The 18,596-nt window shown below is 38.7% G+C and overlaps 1 protein-coding gene across 6 annotated transcripts in view; it reads left to right on the forward strand.

The window, feature by feature from the left end:
- The window catches only part of AKAP13 (A-kinase anchoring protein 13), a 341,772-nt gene that overhangs the window by 260,943 nt on the left and 62,233 nt on the right, over nucleotides 1–18,596 (forward strand). For 3 of the 6 annotated variants that reach the window (XM_058542397.1, XM_058542391.1, XM_058542392.1), the window contains exons 11-15: nucleotides 1,782–2,164; nucleotides 5,030–5,083; nucleotides 8,346–8,411; nucleotides 10,171–10,363; nucleotides 14,071–14,179. In XM_058542397.1, coding sequence (XP_058398380.1) covers nucleotides 1,782–2,164; nucleotides 5,030–5,083; nucleotides 8,346–8,411; nucleotides 10,171–10,363; nucleotides 14,071–14,179 — 805 coding nt within the window. The remainder of the gene's footprint in view (nucleotides 1–1,781; nucleotides 2,165–5,029; nucleotides 5,084–8,345; nucleotides 8,412–10,170; nucleotides 10,364–14,070; nucleotides 14,180–18,596) is intronic. The other 3 variants (XM_058542394.1, XM_058542396.1, XM_058542393.1) reach the window with 2 other exon arrangements.

Genomic DNA, 18,596 nt, shown 5'->3' on the forward strand with positions numbered 1-18,596 from the left:
AATAAGGTCATGAATTCTGAGAAGGACGTGAATTTGAGGAGGACAGTATTCAACCCAGTACAGTGAGAAAGGTAAAACATCCTGGAAGTGTCTTCTAAAGTTGGTATTCATAAACATTTACATTTCCCCTCTCTGTAGAGAGTGGCCCCATGAGTAGAAATTCTTGAGGATGCCAAGTGAATCCTCATTAATTTAAGAGTGGCCAATAATTTTGTCTGAAGATAATACCTACTCTGTTTTAGAGTCTCTGGTGAAGGATAGTTTTATTTGACAGTGTGGCCCACTGAAGGGAACACTGAGGACTTTTCTGATATTGACCTTGAAATCTTGTCCTTACAGGGTTTTTAAAGGTGATAAAGGTAACATAACAGGGCAGTTTTAGTTGAAAATTAACCAGGGTTCAGATCTTGTCTCTGGTGCTCACTGCCGATGACCTTGGGGGAGCCTATTAGACAGTCTAGACCTCGGTTTCCTAACTGTCCAGTGACCCCCTCACATCTTCTGAGACTCTCAGTCTCATCCCTTTTGTATCATTTAAAGAGCAATTAACCTAGGAAACTGGATTCTACAGAGTGGGGAAAAAAATCTCACAAGCTGGTGAAATCCAGCCCAAAAGCTATAAATGCTTTTGGAAGGTAGCATGCTTTCAAACTGTTATGTTAAACTTTTGAAGAGGCTTTCCTAATATCGGACTTGTTTTCTCTTCCAAAGCTAAAAGGGCTCATTAATTGTCGTAATTTTTTAAATCTTTCTCCAAGAACTATGTTTCTTCACTCTTAATTAAAACTTTGAGTAGATTGGCTAATTAGAAAAATACTATGAAGAAGGAAAATCATCACAATGCCTTTCACTCTTCCTGCTTCCTGTCGTGTAAGAATGGAGAGACAGTACAGTGCCCACGTCTGTGGCTGAGAGTGTGATCATGCATTCTTCAGACACTTTTGCTTATCTTTTGGGTGCCATGAAACTCATCTTTCCTTCACCCATCAAGTTATATGTTCTGGTGTCTTTCGGCAAGTGGAGAATGTCAGGCTGCCGGGATCAAAACTGCACAATTCCTCTTAGGCTGTAGAGGTTGGCCAGGGAAAGAGCATCATCACTTTATCAGAGATTCCATTGCTAGGACTGATTATTTTGTGTACAATTTGGCTTGATAACACTCAGCCAATTCTCAGTGAAATGAGAAAAAGGAATAGATTTCTTCCCTTTAGGTATTTGTAGCCAGAATTTTGGCATTTGTGGCAGACTTCAAATGGGATCATAAGCTAGTCTGCATTTTTCACAAGGCCACTAAAAACAATCACAGGCTTACTTTTGGAATATTAACTTCAACACATCATCACTGCAGCCAGGCAGACTACCTTGTTTTTAGGTAAGGCCTGTGAGAAAAATTAAACCTCATATGATATGAATTTAAAGTTTTCATATAGCAGAAATCGCAGAGACATATGGGTTCCCTTCATTTCAGTTGATGGTATTGACTGAAAGAACTAAGTTAGATTTTTTTTCCTCTGTAAGAAAGGAAAAGTTATGTACTTCTAGTCTAGTAAAGTACATAACTCTCATAAGAGGGTAGAAAGAGCCTGGACCTAGACTGTACCTTTACTGGGGACTGTTTGAATCCAACTGCAATCATGCTTTAAAACGGAAATCTCGGTTTGAAGCCAGTGGTGACCTTGCCCATCTGACCCCCTATGAAGTCATTGGCTCTGTTGAGAGTAACTGAGGCTGTCTGCATGGTCCTGACATTTTCAACCATACGTATTTTCTCTCCATTACAGCCGGAGGAGGAACAGTTGGAGGAACAGTTGGTTTGTGATATCACTGGATCCACTTCTTCCACTGATGACACAGCTTCCTTGGATCGACACTCTTCTCATGGCAGTGATGTATCCCTCCCCCAGGTTTCAAATTTGAACAGGTCCAGAGATCAGCAATGCCTTGATGGCTTCCACAGCCATGGGGTGGGAGCTGAGGGTCGAGAGAGTGAGAGTGAACCTGCTGGGTCAGGTGAAATTGAAGAGGAGGAGATGGACAGCATCACCGAAGTGCCCGCAAACTGCTCTGTCCTGAGGAGCTCCATGCGCTCTCTGTCCCCTTTCCGGAGGCACAGCTGGGGTCCTGGGAAGAATGCAGCCAGCGATGCAGAAATGAACCACCGGAGGTGAGGTGGCAGGCTGTTTGTTTAGTCTCTCAGTGTCTGCTTGCTTTTGATTTGGTGATTTGGTGTTATTGTTGGTAAAAGATTTTAGGAGACACCATGGTATAGAAGAAAGAAAATAGGCTTTGGAATCAGGAAAATCTGTGTTCAAACTCCAGCTCTTTAACTTATATGTAGATAACCTTGGGCAAGTGACTTGACCCCTCTGAGCTTCAATTTTCTCATCTGTAAACTATCTTCCTTTCAGAGTATTTGTAATAATAAATATTACAAGTGAAATATACCTGTTACATAGTGGATGTTTAATAAATGGTGACATTTATTCAGGCCATATTTTTTAATGAAATTCATAAATTAGAAAATATTGGAATAGTTTCATATCAGTTTTGAATTAAGGAATACAGTAATCCCCCCTTATCCACAGTTTTGCTTTCCGTGGTTTCAGTTACCTGCAGTCAGCCACAGTCTGAAAATATTGAATGGAAAATTCAGAAATAAACAATTCATAAGTTTTAAATTGCGCCCTGCTTTTAAGTAGTGTGATGAAATCGCATGGTGTCCTGCTCCATCCTGCCTGGGATGTGAATCATCCCTTTTTCCAGTGTATCCACACTATATATGCTACCCACTCATTAGCCCATTAAATTAGGAAAAAACTTATATATAGGTTAGTATATATAGGGTTCGGTACTATGCGTGGTTTCAGGTATCCACTGGGGGTTCTTGGAATGTTTCCCCCGCAGATAAGGGGGGACTACTATAAACATGAAATCTTAAAGTCTCAACACATCTAAGTTTTTCAAAGTGCTTCACAGGAATTGCCATCTGTTTCTAATGCAGAAAGTTTTGATAAAGTCTAAATTATCAGTATTTTATCCTCAAGAGAGCATAAGAATCATTAAATATTGTTAAATGGTTGGTATTTTTCCATGTGTCATCCAGTCTTTGGGGACTTTCATAAGTGTGACTCAGTCTCAAACCTTCAGTTTGGAAGCAGACTATTCAAGAAGATAAGTTGGATTTGGCTTCTGACCATTGGCTGCCTAGATGAATTCAAGCAGATGGTTTTAGCTCTAAAGAACAAGTGCTATGATGCCTACTGTATACACAAGAGTGCGTTTACTCCAAAGCTACTTTCTTAATGAGGAAAAGCAGCTAGAGGAGGAGGCTGACAGCTGTTTTAAAACAAGCAATTGATGTAAACAACTCATCTGGGGAAATTGTTGCTTTTTTTTTTTAATTCCTTGTCCTCATAATATTTTGGCTCCAATTTCATAGCTGTAAGTACGTGTAATCTGATCACATTCACTCACTCATTTATTCCTTTATTTAACCAACATATATTGAACACCCACTGCATACCAGGCATTTCTAGGTTCTGAAGACACAGAGGTGAACAGGAGCAAGGCCCTGCCTTCATGGAGCTCACAGTGTAATACCTTACACTTTCCTAGTTTGCTACTCCAATTTCAGACTCCTTTAATATCACATTATCTCAGGCAATTTTCCAGTCTTCTTCCTGAGGCAGGTGGTGTTATCCCCATTTTTGCAGATGGGACTGGTGCAGATAGTTTATATCACTTACCCAAGGTCAGCAGAATCCAGGTTTCTGGTCTCCTGGTCAAGTGCTCTTTCTATGATTCCATATTATTCTGTAGTGGAGTTCAGGATGCTAATCTTAAAAAGAAGCAGTTGCTTTATCTGCTGGGTAGTTTTTACAAACATTTGAAATCCTAGATTTTATAAAAAGCAGTTTCTAAAAGCTTTTCTTCCCAGCCTTATTCATGCTGCACTTTTATTTTTTTTTAAAGCATTCACACCAATAGAAAAAATAAGGATGTGGGGAATGATCCCTACAGCCAGAGTTCTCTTCCTGATGTAAGAGTAGCTTCTTGACAGGACATACTTGTCTCAGATGATAACAGCATCAAGAAATGAGAGTTCTCTTATATATAATCTATTTTTCTTTATAACCCAATATGGATCCCTTTGCCATGACTTTGATTTCAGAGCTAGATGTGACTTTATGGATTATGTAGCTCAGATGAGGAAATTGAAGCTCAGATTAAATGCTTTGCCCAAGATTACATGGTGATCTTAAGGCTGAACTAAGACTAGAACCCTACCACCCAAATTATTTATATTTCCAACCCATATAATATGGAATCTTCTATTTGAGTATAGCATTAAGGATTAACCTAGCACCACTGTCCCAATACCTCTGGAGATAATGGAATGAAAGTTAGGTATCACTTTAATTAGTTTGACTAATTCTTATAGTGTTATCTTCATATAGTGTAACCTGAATTTTAAACTCTTAAGAAAACCCTTTTAGGGCCGGCCCTGTGGCTTAGCGGTTAAGTGCGCGCGCTCTGCTGCTGGCGGCCCGGGTTCGGATCCCAGGCGCGCACCGAGGCACCGCCTCTCCGGCCATGCTGAGGCCGCGTCCCACATACAGCAACTAGAAGGATGTGCAGCTATGACATACAACTATCTACTGGGGCTTCGGGGGGGGGGTGTGATAAATAAATAAAATCTTTAAAAAAAAAAAAAAAAGAAAACCCTTTTAAAGTTTTGAATGGCCTTTTTTTCCCCCTGATCCTTTTACTTTTATAATTTAATAAACCTCATTCCTTGTCATCTGATTAACTCCATAGAGCGAGGAGGGAGCAAAGTAACCCTCCACAGAAAATGTGAGGCCTTCGTGGTTCTGATATTTTTCTTATTCCACATTCTTTCATTCCCTTACTTCCTGTGCTGTTCTCTTTGGTGATTGTATCTCTTCCCAGTGTGATATCTGTATGTTTCATGCATTTGTATCCATTGTGTTTCACCTTGGCACTGACCTCTTCCACCATTCATTTTCAGTTCAATGCGAGTTCTTGGGGATGTTGTCAGGAGACCTCCCATTCATAGGAGAAGGTACAGAGTTCGCTAACTTGATGTACTAACCATGTTGCCTCTGAGCATATACTAACAAGCATCTCATTCTGCTTAATCCATGATTAAAGTCTGTTTTTAAATACTGTCATGTTTGCTTCAGACAGATAAAATATAGGTATTTATTAATTGCTCATGTCCATTCCATATGAAATAATTTCTTGAATCTGAAGTATTTTCCTATTCTACTTTTTATCTTAAAAAAAAATTTTTTTTGATATTTTTTTCCATTTTGCCCTTATTTGTGTTTCAATCACTTTGGTATTAGGGTCTCCCCAGCTTTCTCTAGGAGAATTCAAAGAAATGTCTATGTTGTGCCTGTCTGATGGACCTTGGGGAGTACTTTTTCTTTCCAAAAAAAAAAAAAATGGGGGAGAACTAGAAATATGTGTGCGCTTGCACACAAGCCCTAATGTATTTTCAATGTATTCTTTAAAATTTGTTGAAAGCCTCTCTTCCTGGACCACCTGGTGGTTTCCCTTCCGTTGTTGATGTAGTCACTCATTAAAGTAAGTGGGAGGCCTCACTGCTCTCAGGGGTCCTCTCAGTCTTTTAATTCATTCATTATTTTTTGTCAGGTAAAATTTTGAGGCTAAAAATTAGTGATTTATAAGCTGAAAAGTCATTTCTAGTCAAAAAATGCTGATTTGCTTTAAATTTTTCAAATGCTGAGTTTTGTTTTATTATTCAGAAGTCATTAGTGATCTTTTCTTTCATTGTGTGTGAAAAAATTTAGAAATCTAAAAATGATAGTTGGATTTCTGTTAGCATCTTCTGTTAGGAGACATTTGTAAAGAAGTATTGTTAACTGTTAGCTGAAGCTGTTTGTTTGGGAAGTGGGTGAATTGTGATCTTTCCCACTTCATCTTTTTCAAGTGGATGCTTCCTCTAATTCCAGGTTTTAGGCACAAAATTGAGCTTAAATACAAATATTCTCAGAATCTCAGATAATCGTGACTCTGGTTAAGTTTTTCTCCAGGGGAACAAGTTGTTAAGTGCCTTTTTCAATAGAAGTATCTAAACCTTTAGAGAGATATTTGTTTGGCTCTCCATTAAAGCTCTTCTCCATTAAAGCTCTAAATATGAACTTACTAAAAACATGCACTTGCTGACACTGGGAGGTGGCAAGTTGCTGGACACAGTCCCAGTTAGCATGTAGCTACGACTGGCATAACATCTCCAGTTACAATTTCACCTGTAGTCATATTTCTGTAGGAAGAACATGAGGTATAATTTTAAATTTTGTATTCAGCCTTAGCTAGGAAAATTGAAACATTCCAACAAGTATTCAAAGGTAAGGGAGCAGGATATTTTTTTTTTTTTAAATCTAGAGCTAGAATTTCCTAAATCTGAAAATAAAACCAAAGAACCATTAAATATTACCTCCACTAATTGAGGAATTGAGGAAATTAGGATGCTGTCAAAAATACTCAATTGCAAAATGAGTTTTCTGCTACAAGGAAGGGCAGTTTTTCTGCTACTGTAGGACCACCTGCAGCTTCCTTCCTGGATCCTTGGAACAGCTATGTCTCTCTTTCTGTCTCTCTGTTGTTCTTCATTCTCTTCATCTTAAATGTCATCCCAGTCTCTCATGTCATTATCATTTTCTGAGAGTAAAGGGATGTTTACAGCTGTAGAAGGAGATTATTTCTATGAATGATAATTTGGTAGTGTATATTCAGTTATTGATTTACCGCATTCTGTTTTTAATAAGTTGGATATTTAGGTATAATATGCCTTTTTATTAACAGTTTGGAGATTTAAAATTAAGTTAATAATTTCAAAGAATGGACTTCTGAGTTTCGGTGTGTTTGTAAACTATCATTAAGGCTGGCTTCTACTCACACGAGTAAGTTATAAGTCAGTCTGATCTCGCTTAGCAGACTAGAGACGTGTCTCGGCTATGTTTTTCTACTTTCTGCTTTTGCACTTGTGAGCTTTGTACTATTAATTTAATGTGATTTTAAAATGTTTTACTATTTAAATTATTTTTAAGTCTTATTTTAAAGATTTACTTTTAGAAGAGCCTTAGGGGTAGCTGTTATATTTATTCTCTCACCATTTTCCTTGTTTCCTTTCCTCTGTCAAAAACCCCCACTTGTCAGCAAAACACAGTTATTAGATGAGATCAAGATAGGCATTTTTGGTGTCTGCAGGTCTTCCCATTTGCACGATTCAGGAGGGAGCTGAGTGGTTTTACTGTTGTCCAGGAGCTCTGTTTGTGTCTCCCTTCTGAAAACAAAAGCATGTCGCTTAGAACTTTAAGTTCCAAATAGTAGCAGTGTGTTTTTTAAATGATGGCTTTTGTTAATCAGAAATCGTGACCCGTTGATGCAATTCCCTTTACAAAATACCTGATATTTTGAAATGGTTGTCTTTTAGCTGTTATATTTACTTGGCATTTCCAACGCCAGATTTTCTGTCCCTGCTGCTTGAAAATAAATATCAGTGCTGAGATAATCAAGGAAGTAGATAATCAAATGGATTTTTTTTTTTAATCTTATGGGGAAAATGGATACAAACTTAAAATTAAAAAGACGCATTGCTAACTCAGTACCATAGAATTCCTTTTTTTTTTTTTTTTTTGAAAATAAATCCCTTCATTATCATTAAACTACAAGGAAATGTGACCATTGTTATATGCTTTATCTTTAGCATAACAGCCTAGTGAGGGTTTGAAGATGGATTTGAGTGTTGATTAGGTATTGTTTTTATGAAAGATTTATGAATTGTTTGGCTTAGATGGATCCTTACTGGAAACACTCATGAAAAAAACTCATGACTCAGTAAGCCTACCCCAGTGCAGTTTGTCTCTGTTCCTTTTAGTTAAGGATTATAGATGCTATGGTAAGGGAGACGTGGGAGTGGTGGGATGTATAGAGAGATTGTCCCCATAGTGGAGGTTGAAACACCTCTTTGAGAGCGCCTGAAGAGGAAGCCACAGGAAGGGTGGGCTCTTTGTTCAAAGTTGGGTTTCAGATTGAACTTGTTACCCTCTAAAGAGCTCACCTAGTCATTTCCAACCCGTTACCTAAATGGACATCAAAAGAACAATTTTAAGTTTCCATGGTTTTTGTTCTAGACTTTTTCTAAATTCTAAATCAATGTTACATTCCTAATTTTTTGATGATCAGATAAATCCATCTGTCTCTAACTATGCCCATTCTTTTTAAACCCAATAACCCCATCCTTGTTTCCTCTTTTCTCCCTCCATTTCTGTTTCTGCCTTTGATGTCAACCCCAGTATGAGCTGGTGTCCCTCTGGTGTGCAATACTCTGCTGCCCTGAGTGCTGACTTTAATTACAGAAGGTATGGTATTGTTAGATGTCCAGCCGCCAAATGGGGAACCATAAAATATGGCACCTGGGCTTTTCGCTTGGAGCTGGCTTCTGTGTGGCTGGAATGCATATGGCAGCCTGCTTTGTCTGTGAGCACAGTATTCAGCTGCCTCTGCTATGGGCATCACTAATCTACTTGAAGGGGTACAGCCTAAGAGTCGGACGGTGTACCTTGATGCATCGTGTTTGTCTCAAGTGGCTATAGATTTGATGTTTTCTGCACAGACTTGTCTCCATGGTGTGATAGACGACTTATCTCTCTGTTTTGGTCTGTCCTAATTCCTAGATCCTAGGAATTCCCACATCCTGGGGAAAACAATGACAGAAGCAAGGAGCTAATAAGATGCACTTACTTCTGTTATGCTTCCAAATCCACCAATCTCTTTAGATTCCAAATCAGACTCTTCATCGTTTCATAGTCTTCTCTCAACTAAGCAGCCAGATCTAATTACTAAGACATGTTCAGGATTAAGTTTTGTGGTAAGCATAGATCTGGTTTTCTCAGGCTTTACAAATAATTCACAATAGAAAACTGAATTTCTTCTTCACGTAGCCTGTCTTCTCATACCTGGTACATGAGTTTTACAAAGACATTCACTTATAGTTAGTCATGATTTCTGTTGTCATATTGAAATAAGAAAAACAAAATCCATTGTTTAATTTACCCACTAGAGAAAATAGAGGCATATTATTTCAGTTGATAAGTAATTTGTGAAACAAAAAAAGCAAATGCAAGCTCTTCTGGACTGGCATATAAGAATTATTTGTAGCAATTAACTGTACATTTTGAGCAGAGATAACTAAATAGCTTCAGTATACATTCAAATACAATTTCAGCTGCTTATAACTGAGGACATGGTCAGCCACAGCCACAGTTTGAGAGCTTGCTTACTTTAAAGAAGTTTCCACTGCAGTTGTGACAGATGTGAATTATTCTGGCTAGCGACCCCAAGGAGGATCGATTGCTAACCTCTCTCTGCAGCCTACTGCATACAGAAAATGCTTTTCACTCTGCAAACCACAAAATCTTTATTCCAGGGATCCCGTTTTAGATACTAAACCCTAAATTGCCTTTTCTTTTTCCTTTGTCAATATCAAGACAAAAAAATTAAAACTCTAGACTTAGTAGCTTTTCAGCCTTTGTTCTTTAAGGTGTTATGTGTGCCTGTCTGCAACTAACAATTCTCAGGAAACCTGTCAACTAATTGTTGTCCAGCCAGGTGTGCACAGATGATGATGCTCATAGGTAACACTTGGGTTTTCTGGGGTGGACGCATACCTGTGAAGTTATGAAGGTCCACTTAGTGGACACAAGGGGCAAGTCTGAGTTTCTCTGTTTGCCTTCTGAAAGTTACTTATGCTCATATTTTCTCTGTGCCCATTAATTCTTTGGTATTAGCAAAGTTATATTCTGGCAAAGATTAATCGCATTGGATCAAGGAAAAACACACATAAATAAAAGATCAGTAAGATAAATATGGTCTGTCTACATGGTATATTGAAAAAAATCTGCGAAAATGACCTTAGATGGTTCAACATGTGAATAGATGTAATGAGGTAAGAAAATCTAAGTGCAGAATTCTTTCTCAGCATACCAAGAGCTGTAGTGGCACTCATTTGTGCCGTGCCCTTGTAGACAGTTCTGCTAGGCAACTAAAGGGATTTTTGTATCCTCCTTCCTTTCTGAGACTCAGAAATAGAACAAATTAACTCATGTGTTCTGTGTTCAGTTTCAGTCTAGAAGGCTTGGCAGGAGGAGCTGGTGTTGGAAACAAGCCATCCTCATCTCTAGAAGTAAGCCCTGCAAACACCAAAGAGCTCAGACACCCTTTGAATGGTGAGGAACGGGGTGACTCTTTGATGTCCCTTTCAGAAGAAGATCTGGAATCAGGCCAGAGAGAACACAGGAGGTTTGATCAACAGGTAAGGATGAAATGGGTGTATGTTGCTAATTTGGAAAAAATTAATTTGATTTCCCTAAATAGTCCTCATTTTGTCCTAAATATGTCCTTTGTTCCTCATATTAGGAACAAAGAAGGCAAGACTTATGTTGATATAAGGCTAGTAGCTATAATTACGTACCCATTATGTAATACACTCAATCTAGCACAAAGCAAGTTTTTAGCACTTAATACTAAAGAATACCGTTAATCTGCGTAGATTTAAATATTCCATCAAAGCAACTTTTTTAAATTAGGAAAGTATCCAGGATATTATTATTATTATTATTTTTTGTGTGTGTGTGAGGAGATCAGTCCTGTGCTAACATCTGCCAATCCTCCTCTTTTTTTTTTTTTTTTTTTTTTTGCTGAGGAAGACTGGCCCTGGGCTAACATCCGTGCCCATCTTCCTCCACTTTATATGGGACGCCGCCACAGCATAGCCTGACAAGCGGTGCGTTGGTGTGTGCCCAGGATCCGAACCGGCGAACCCCGGGCCGCCGCAGTGGAGCGCGCACACTTAACCGCTTACGCCACCGGGCCGGCCCCCAGGATATTAAATTGAGGTTTTCTTTCTTATTTGAGGACTTCTTTTACCACCCCAATAGTAAACTGAGTCTTGAAGTGTAATATATACCATTATAAAATTTCCCTATTCTCAAAAACATCCCAAATTTCTCCTTCCTGGAAAAAAAATTCTTATTCTTTGCCTTATCACATTGTCTAGGAAATAACTGTTTATTCTCTCTGCTTCCTGTCACTGTCAGAATTCTTGAGAGAGCATCTGCATCCCTGCCTTCTCTTTCTCACCACCTGGTGATCTCTGAATGTCCACCACTGTCACTCTCCTGACGCTCCTGTCGTGAAGGTCATGGACTTCCTTGTCAACCTAATCAAGTGACTTTTTCTTGGTTCACATCTTCTCAGGCCCTTCATTATCACTTACCACTTTTGACCCTCCCTCAGGGAGTTTTTGAGTTGAGAATTTGAATTATATGCTTTTATAGCATCCTACTCTGCCCCCCGTCCTTTTTGCCCCTCTTGGGCCAAGGAGACTTTGGATTAATTTCTGAGAGGATTCCAGGATTCACATCCAAATGAAACATTTCTAGTTAAACGAACAAAAAAGTTAAAATACCTGTCTGGACAGGTGACTGGAGTTTTAGGTAAAAATATAATGAAACACTTCTAATTAAACAACAAACAAAAATGTTAAACAAACTATTCTTTGAATAGATGACTGAGGTTTTGTGTAGAAATTTAATTTTTTTTACATCCTACTACATAGCAATGATATGACCAAATATAAATTTGGCACTGGTGGATTACTTTATTAACGAATGTATCACTTATGCTTATGTGAAGCCTAAGAGAATTGGGCCTAATGAAAATCAGATTCAAGGCCTAAAGGAGTTTTGCCACCTTTTTCTCCTCACCACACCCGTGTCTTCTTGGCCTGATACTTGAGAAAAAGTTGGAAAAAATAATAAGAATATGGAAAATATATTTATTGAAGCAAATGATTTACATTTATTCAGTCTAATGGTAACAGAAAAAGGGAGGAAAAAAATAGAAACAATTGTTTGGTGACTGCTGAGAACATCTTTGATAAGTGGAAAGTCTGAAAAATAAATTGCATTTCCTGTGTATAGAATCCTTTGGAAGTCATTTGCAGGACCCAGCTAAAATACTAAAAATTTTGGATTTGTGAACAGAATCATAGACTCAGAGCCAATACAGTCATTGGCGAACATCATGGAGTTAACACAAACCTAGATGGTATAGCCTACTATGCCGAGGCTCTATGGTACTATCTCATAGGACCACCGTCGTATATGCAATCCATGGTTGACCAAAATGTCTTTATGTGGCTCATGACTATCTGTCCCTTTGGGTTCCACTTAAGCCCTTGTGTGTGAGAACTGCAGGCCCATTTAAGTCACTTGCCTAAGGCCTGGCCTTGTAACTCACTATTAGCTGAACAGTATTACACTCAGAATTCCTGGCTGTTAGGCTCGCTGCTTCTTTCCATGTCTTTGAAGTGGATGAGTTTTAATGAGAAAATGGAAACATTTTAGTTTTCTTAATATTGTTTCTGAATATTTCTTTCTGAAAATTGACATTTTCTGGAACTTTCTGAAACTGACATTTCCAGGAATTTGAGAGACGAACCCTTTTAGTAAGTGATGTTAATTACCACTGATGTCTTTCTAAAATGGCCTTTCTGAGTTAGTCTTTCTCAATACAGTTGTCGACATTTTAGGGGCTTGCTGTGCTTTAGCCTTCCTGGAACTCTCTGGTCACCTATAGCTTTTTGTCTTGTGTGCAACCTCAGAGTGGGTGTTTGAGCTGCTTGTGTCTCTGATCTGGACAAGTCGCCTGCAGCCAACTTCCTGTTTAAGGTCTCTGCCTTTCACTGAGGCCGTTTTTCAGACCTCATGGTTGTATTTGAAACATAGCAACCGTTTGCCTCGGACTCCATGGTTACGCATGGAGCAAGCTCTAAATAATCAGAACTCTTCGGGGTGATTGAGTCAAGTTCATGCTAGTAATGGATTTTCATTGCTTCCCTTTCAACATGTGCAAGTCAGAAGGAAGCAGATTTCAGTCTACTATGAAGGGAAGGGATTTATGATCATTAAAGTTAGTTAATTAGTATGAGCTCTCTCAAAACAAAAGAGAAGGGGCCCAGCCTGGTGGCATAGTGGTTAAGTTCACAAGCTCCACTTTGGTGGCCCGGGGTTCGCAGGTTCAAATCCCAGGTGTGGACCAGTGCACCACTCATCAAGCCATGCTGTGGTGGCATCTCACATACAAAATAGAGGAAGAAGGGCACAGATGTTAGCTCAGAGCCACTCGTCCTCAGCAAAAAGAGGAAGATTGGCAACGGATGTTAGCTCAGGGCCAATCCTCCTCAACAACAACCAGAAAAAGGGGAGGCGGGGGGAGGGAGCCCCTGGTCACCGGAAGTATGCTGGTAAATACTGGCTGACTCTCTTTCAGGGGTATTATTGCAGGAACTTCTGCAGTTGGTTGGATTGCATAGCCTTGAAGCTGCTGTGAATTTACTGAGGGACTTAAATTATCAAATTTCAGCCACCCTCATGGTCATGTAAAAGCAGACTAATCTTAGAAGAGGAAATGAAAGAGTTTTAGGCTTGTTTGCAGATGCGCGGCTGCTTTGCTTATGATCTTGAGACACTTTTTACTTGCATCTCTGTTTCCAGCTCTTTAAAATCAGAATAATATTACTGGTATCCTACTCTATATCTATAAGGGATATTTAGATTTTCAAAGAACAAGAACTATATGTAGTTTGATATTTCCAGTGAAATTATTTTTATCTGATTATGCATTTAGCAGATGTTTATTAAGCACTTACTAAGTTTGAAACATTATTAGATATTGTGAAAGATACAAAACCACTGTAAAGGATGAATACTCTAATTATCCCCATTTTACATATAAGACAACTAAGGCTCAGAAAAGCTAAGTAACTTCTCAGAAGTGGAGCAGCTATCAGGTGGCAGAGGCAGGCTTGAATCCAAGTCTGACTGCAAAGCCTGTGCTGTTACGTCCTCATGTACTGCCTTATTTTCCTAGGTTGGGTCAGAATGCAAAGTTTGTGCTTATCTAAAGATATGAGAGCGTATACTTAGAAGCTGTTCTTCACCTTTTTTTACTTCACAGACATGTCACAGATCTAAACAACAGGGATTTAATTACTGTACATCAGCCATTTCTTCTCCATTGACAAAATCCATCTCATTGATGACGATCAGCCATTCTGTATTGGACAGTGAGTATAATACTTTCTTTAATTAAATGATTATATTTTAAATACTTTTCCTATCATTTTCTCTCTTTAAGACCCTATAACATTACCTTCCAAAATTTGCCTGCCTCTTCCTCTGATGAATGGCTAAGCACTTAACCAGAAAAGAGCATAGAGTTCAGCCGTGGCATCTTCCTCCTTTTACTACCCAAAAATCTCCTTAATACGTTAAATTCATTATATTCTGGGGCCCAAACCTGACACACTTTTTATTTTGAAGTAATTTCAGACTTTTAAAATAGTACAAAGAATTACCGTCTATTCTTCACCTGGAGTCCCCAGACAGTATCATAATACTTGTTTTGTCCGTCTCTCTCCCTCTCTTTTTCACTTCCCTCAAAGTTTTTTCTGAAACACTTGAGAGAAAGGTACAGACATAATGCTCTTATGTCTCAAAGATATTCCCTAATATTACCACAGTACAGTTATCCAAATTTTATCCAATATTAATTTACTGAGCTCTTCAAAAATCTTCAGCTCATGAAGGAGAAAGACATTGTTAGTGAAGCAAATGCTAAGAGGATTACATCTGAAAGTAATCAGAGGAACTGTATGCAGATTCAGGATCCACTGGCTATGAAAGTTTTGTAGAGATATTTGGCATCCATAAGCACAGGGCATTTGCAAATAAAAGATGCTCATGAACATATTTGAATTGGATCCAAAGGTTTGCCATGGAAAGGCAGCTTGTTCTTTGAGAAACCCCACTTTTTCTGTTTTATTTTTAAAACATTGATTTTTTTTATGAGTAGTTGCAGTGTGAGATCTTGATATAAAGATTTAAATTCTCATTAAAGGGGGAGTGATATGTTATGTTCTTTGCTGAAAGACTGTGTACTGAGGAGGCTGAAGCAAAGGGAATAAATAAAATCTCTGGTGTTTCTGGTGTCTCTTCAGCATCCCCTGATATAACTTAGTTTAAAAGAGTTGGGGACAGAAGTAGCTGCCCTGCATTAATGAGATGTTCTGTCTCAATTCATGACTTACTGGCGGCCTAATCTTTTTGATTTCCACAGTGAAATTACGACATAATGGATGATTCTATTAACTTTATCTTCATTTTCGTATGATTAATACTTCAAATACAAATCTGGCCTGTTTGACTAAAGGTGCCTGATGATGACTTATTTGCAAAGATACAGATATAACCTCACAGAACCATGGCAGAAATAGCTTTTCCTGTTTTGGTTTTGTTTTGATTTGGCTTTGGGTTAGAGGTTTTGTTGCTATAGAATGAAAATTATTATAATAAAACAGTTTATAGTGGATTTGATGAGCCTGGACTGCTAGAGCTCAAAGACAGGAAAGCGCTCCTCAGTGGGATGTTTGCCCCATGTGCCTCCCTCCGTGACTAGTGATGTTGTGGTGGAGGTTCTACTCCTGTAGCAACAGATGCACGCTACCAACAGAGTGTCCTACAGACAGAGCTTTTTCCTATAGTTTCCTCGTGCATGAAACACGTCATTATTTTTCCTCCAGAGAGCAAGATGGTTTTTGACTGTGTTTTCGGTTGCTAGCCAAACACTGTAAGTAATGTGACCAACTCCCAGAAAGCGCTGTCCTAGAGCCCAAGAGTTCTGGCACAGAGAGCTCTTCTTCCTGTTGCTGGGAGATTTTCTGCTCAGCTCACTGAGGGGGACTTAAATCAGTAATAGACCGCTGTCAAGAGGAGAGCTTTAAGCAACAGTTTAAAACTTTCAACAAAGTAGGATACCCTCATTCTAATTTGTAGTGTACGTTTCATGCTGGTTTGAATGAGAGGTCTCAAATCAGTTAACTTGCCCCACTTACCTCCCTAAGTTAGCAGATACTGTAATTAGAGGACTAATCAAGTCTAAGGACGCTATTCTCCTTCGTCCCTCCCCTGTACAATTAAATGAATTTTCCCAACTGTATGTTTTATTCTGCTCTAGAAACATGATAAATCTTTTTGCAGATGTTAAAATTCTGGCTGTTGAGCAGAAGACTGAAAGAAGTCTGTTCCATGTGCTATGCCTTTAAGCATCAGGATAACTGGATAGTTCTTGATTTGCCACAGACTCAAATCTTCAATTCCAAATTGCTTAAATACTCTGCATGATTCATCTTTGGTCATGGTCTTCCTAGCTGAAAGTATCATAATTAAAATCTGCACAGTGATTTTAAGCCTAACATGTCTGGTACACATAAGATATTCTAACTGATGCTTTCTTGTAAGCACACATGGTGGCTGTGTGACCTTGGGCTAGGTCCTGAAACTTTTCCTCAGTTACTTGAACTAGTAAACGGGGATAATAATGTGATAAGGTTTAAACGTGAATTTATTAAAATCCTTAGCATATTTCCTGGCTTATAATAAGCATTTGTTATCATTATGGAGTGAGTTAGTTCCCAGAGCCCAGGGTCCGTTTTTCTCTGAGCAGTTTAAGCAATGCTAAAGAAACGGGAACAATATCCCTCATTGTCTTAAGTGGCTGTGTCTTATGAGCATGCTTGTCTAGGAGCAAAATACTTCCTAAAATCATCCTTCTCTCGCTACTTTCCAGCTTTTACCTGTATTCTGTCTCCTTCCTTTAAAGAAATTAGCTGCATCTGCCAGTCTTTCACAGCTGTTACCATTTGAGCATTTCTGAAAATGTATGTCCACTGAGCTGTTGTCTGGAATGTCTTCTTAGGTCATTTGCTAGATTAGAAAACCAGACAAACTTGTGGCATTATTTCTAAGCCAGGATCTGTTTCAAAAACCCATTGAAGTAGAGAAAAATACTTAGTAAAGGTGGTGACTAAAATATTTCTGTATCGTTTTCTAGGGTGGAAAGTAGACAGACGATAGCTTATTTAGGAACCACAATGGGCGGCAAAGCAGTCCTATCTCAGCCCTTCAATTTGCTGTCTTGATGGAGGAAACATGATGAATGCATCTTGCCAGCTCATTTTTTAGGGAATCAGAATAGCACTGACGCTGCCTTTATCATGTGGGAAAATGCTGGGGAGGACTGCTCTCAGAGGAACTGCTCCAGGAAATGTGTTTGCAGCGTTTCTCCTTCTTGCATCAGAGAGGACTGAGTGGAGACTCCCAGCTTGCCAGAAAACTCAGATGGTTTCCTGACGGAACTTAAGAATAAACTTCATTTTTGCCTAGATAGAATAATTCAGTTATTACAGGCGATCCCTTTCTAAGACTGTATTGTTTAACTTTTCATTGTTTGCACCCAGAAGAGGCTTACAAACAGTAGAGAAACTGCTTGATTGATTGTATCCCCGGAAGACCTCTAAGCGCATTACTGGCAGTAATGTTAAAAGGAGAGTTGTACCCATTAGATGTTTTAACCTCATGAGCTTCTTCACAAGATTTCATTTTCCCCTTCATTTTGCATGGTTTATTGTCACAAAGAATGGTGTCTACAAATGGCACTTGTCCTTGGGATCATTCTCACACCTTCACTCATGGTGTGTGAATTGGCCAGGTTCCTTATGCATGCTTTGATGGGAACACTAGCTTGGAACTCGATAGCTTGCATTAGACTGTGAAAGCTAAGTCAGTCTTAAGAGCTGGACTCTGGCATTTACGTATGTAAAACATACCAGATCCAAAAAGATAAATGATCCAAAGTGACCGAAGATCAGGGTGGGCCTCTGGAAAGTTAGGCATCAATGCTAATGAGGATATTTTATCTCTACTTTCTATGCTTATTTTCTCTCTCTGTCTGTGTACAGTGGGCTGAGAATTTATTGGAATACATGTATTTTCTGAGAGTGGTTCTATTTGGAGAAGATAACATTGATAAATATGTCACAACAAAAAGTTAATCAGGCAAATAGACTTTTTATATTGGTCTTTTGATTAAATTGCAAGCCTGAAATATGTGCATATTCATTAAATATATACATATACACACATACACAGTCATGTGCATAATGTGAAACGTGATAACGTTTCAGTCAGTGACAGACCACATTTATGATGACGGTTCCATAAGATTAGTACCACATAGCTAGTTGTGTAGTAGTTGTGTAGTAGGCTCTACCACCTAGGTTTGTGTAAGTACACTGTATGGTGTTTGCACAACGACGAAATCATCTAATGATGCATCTGTCAGAACAGTTCTCAGAACGTATCCCTGTTAAGCAGCGCATGACTGTGTGTGTGTGTGTGTGTGTGTGTGTGTGTGTGTGTGTATACTTTGAGTAGTTTATAAAATTGAGTCTCTGTGTTAACAGAACATATTCTTTCCATATATGTTGGAGATTTCCATATATGTTGAGGGTACTCTTTAAATATTCATATAAATAGCTTTTTCCTTACAATCCATGATCTTATGGCAAAAGAAGAGAATATTCTTATTCTGTTATTCATGTAATAAGAGAGCTAGCTCATTTTATTTCCTAAATTTGCTTCACA

This window comes from Diceros bicornis, chromosome 5, assembly GCF_020826845.1.
Source record: "Diceros bicornis minor isolate mBicDic1 chromosome 5, mDicBic1.mat.cur, whole genome shotgun sequence".
In the NCBI taxonomy this organism is placed as follows: domain Eukaryota; kingdom Metazoa; phylum Chordata; class Mammalia; order Perissodactyla; family Rhinocerotidae; genus Diceros; species Diceros bicornis.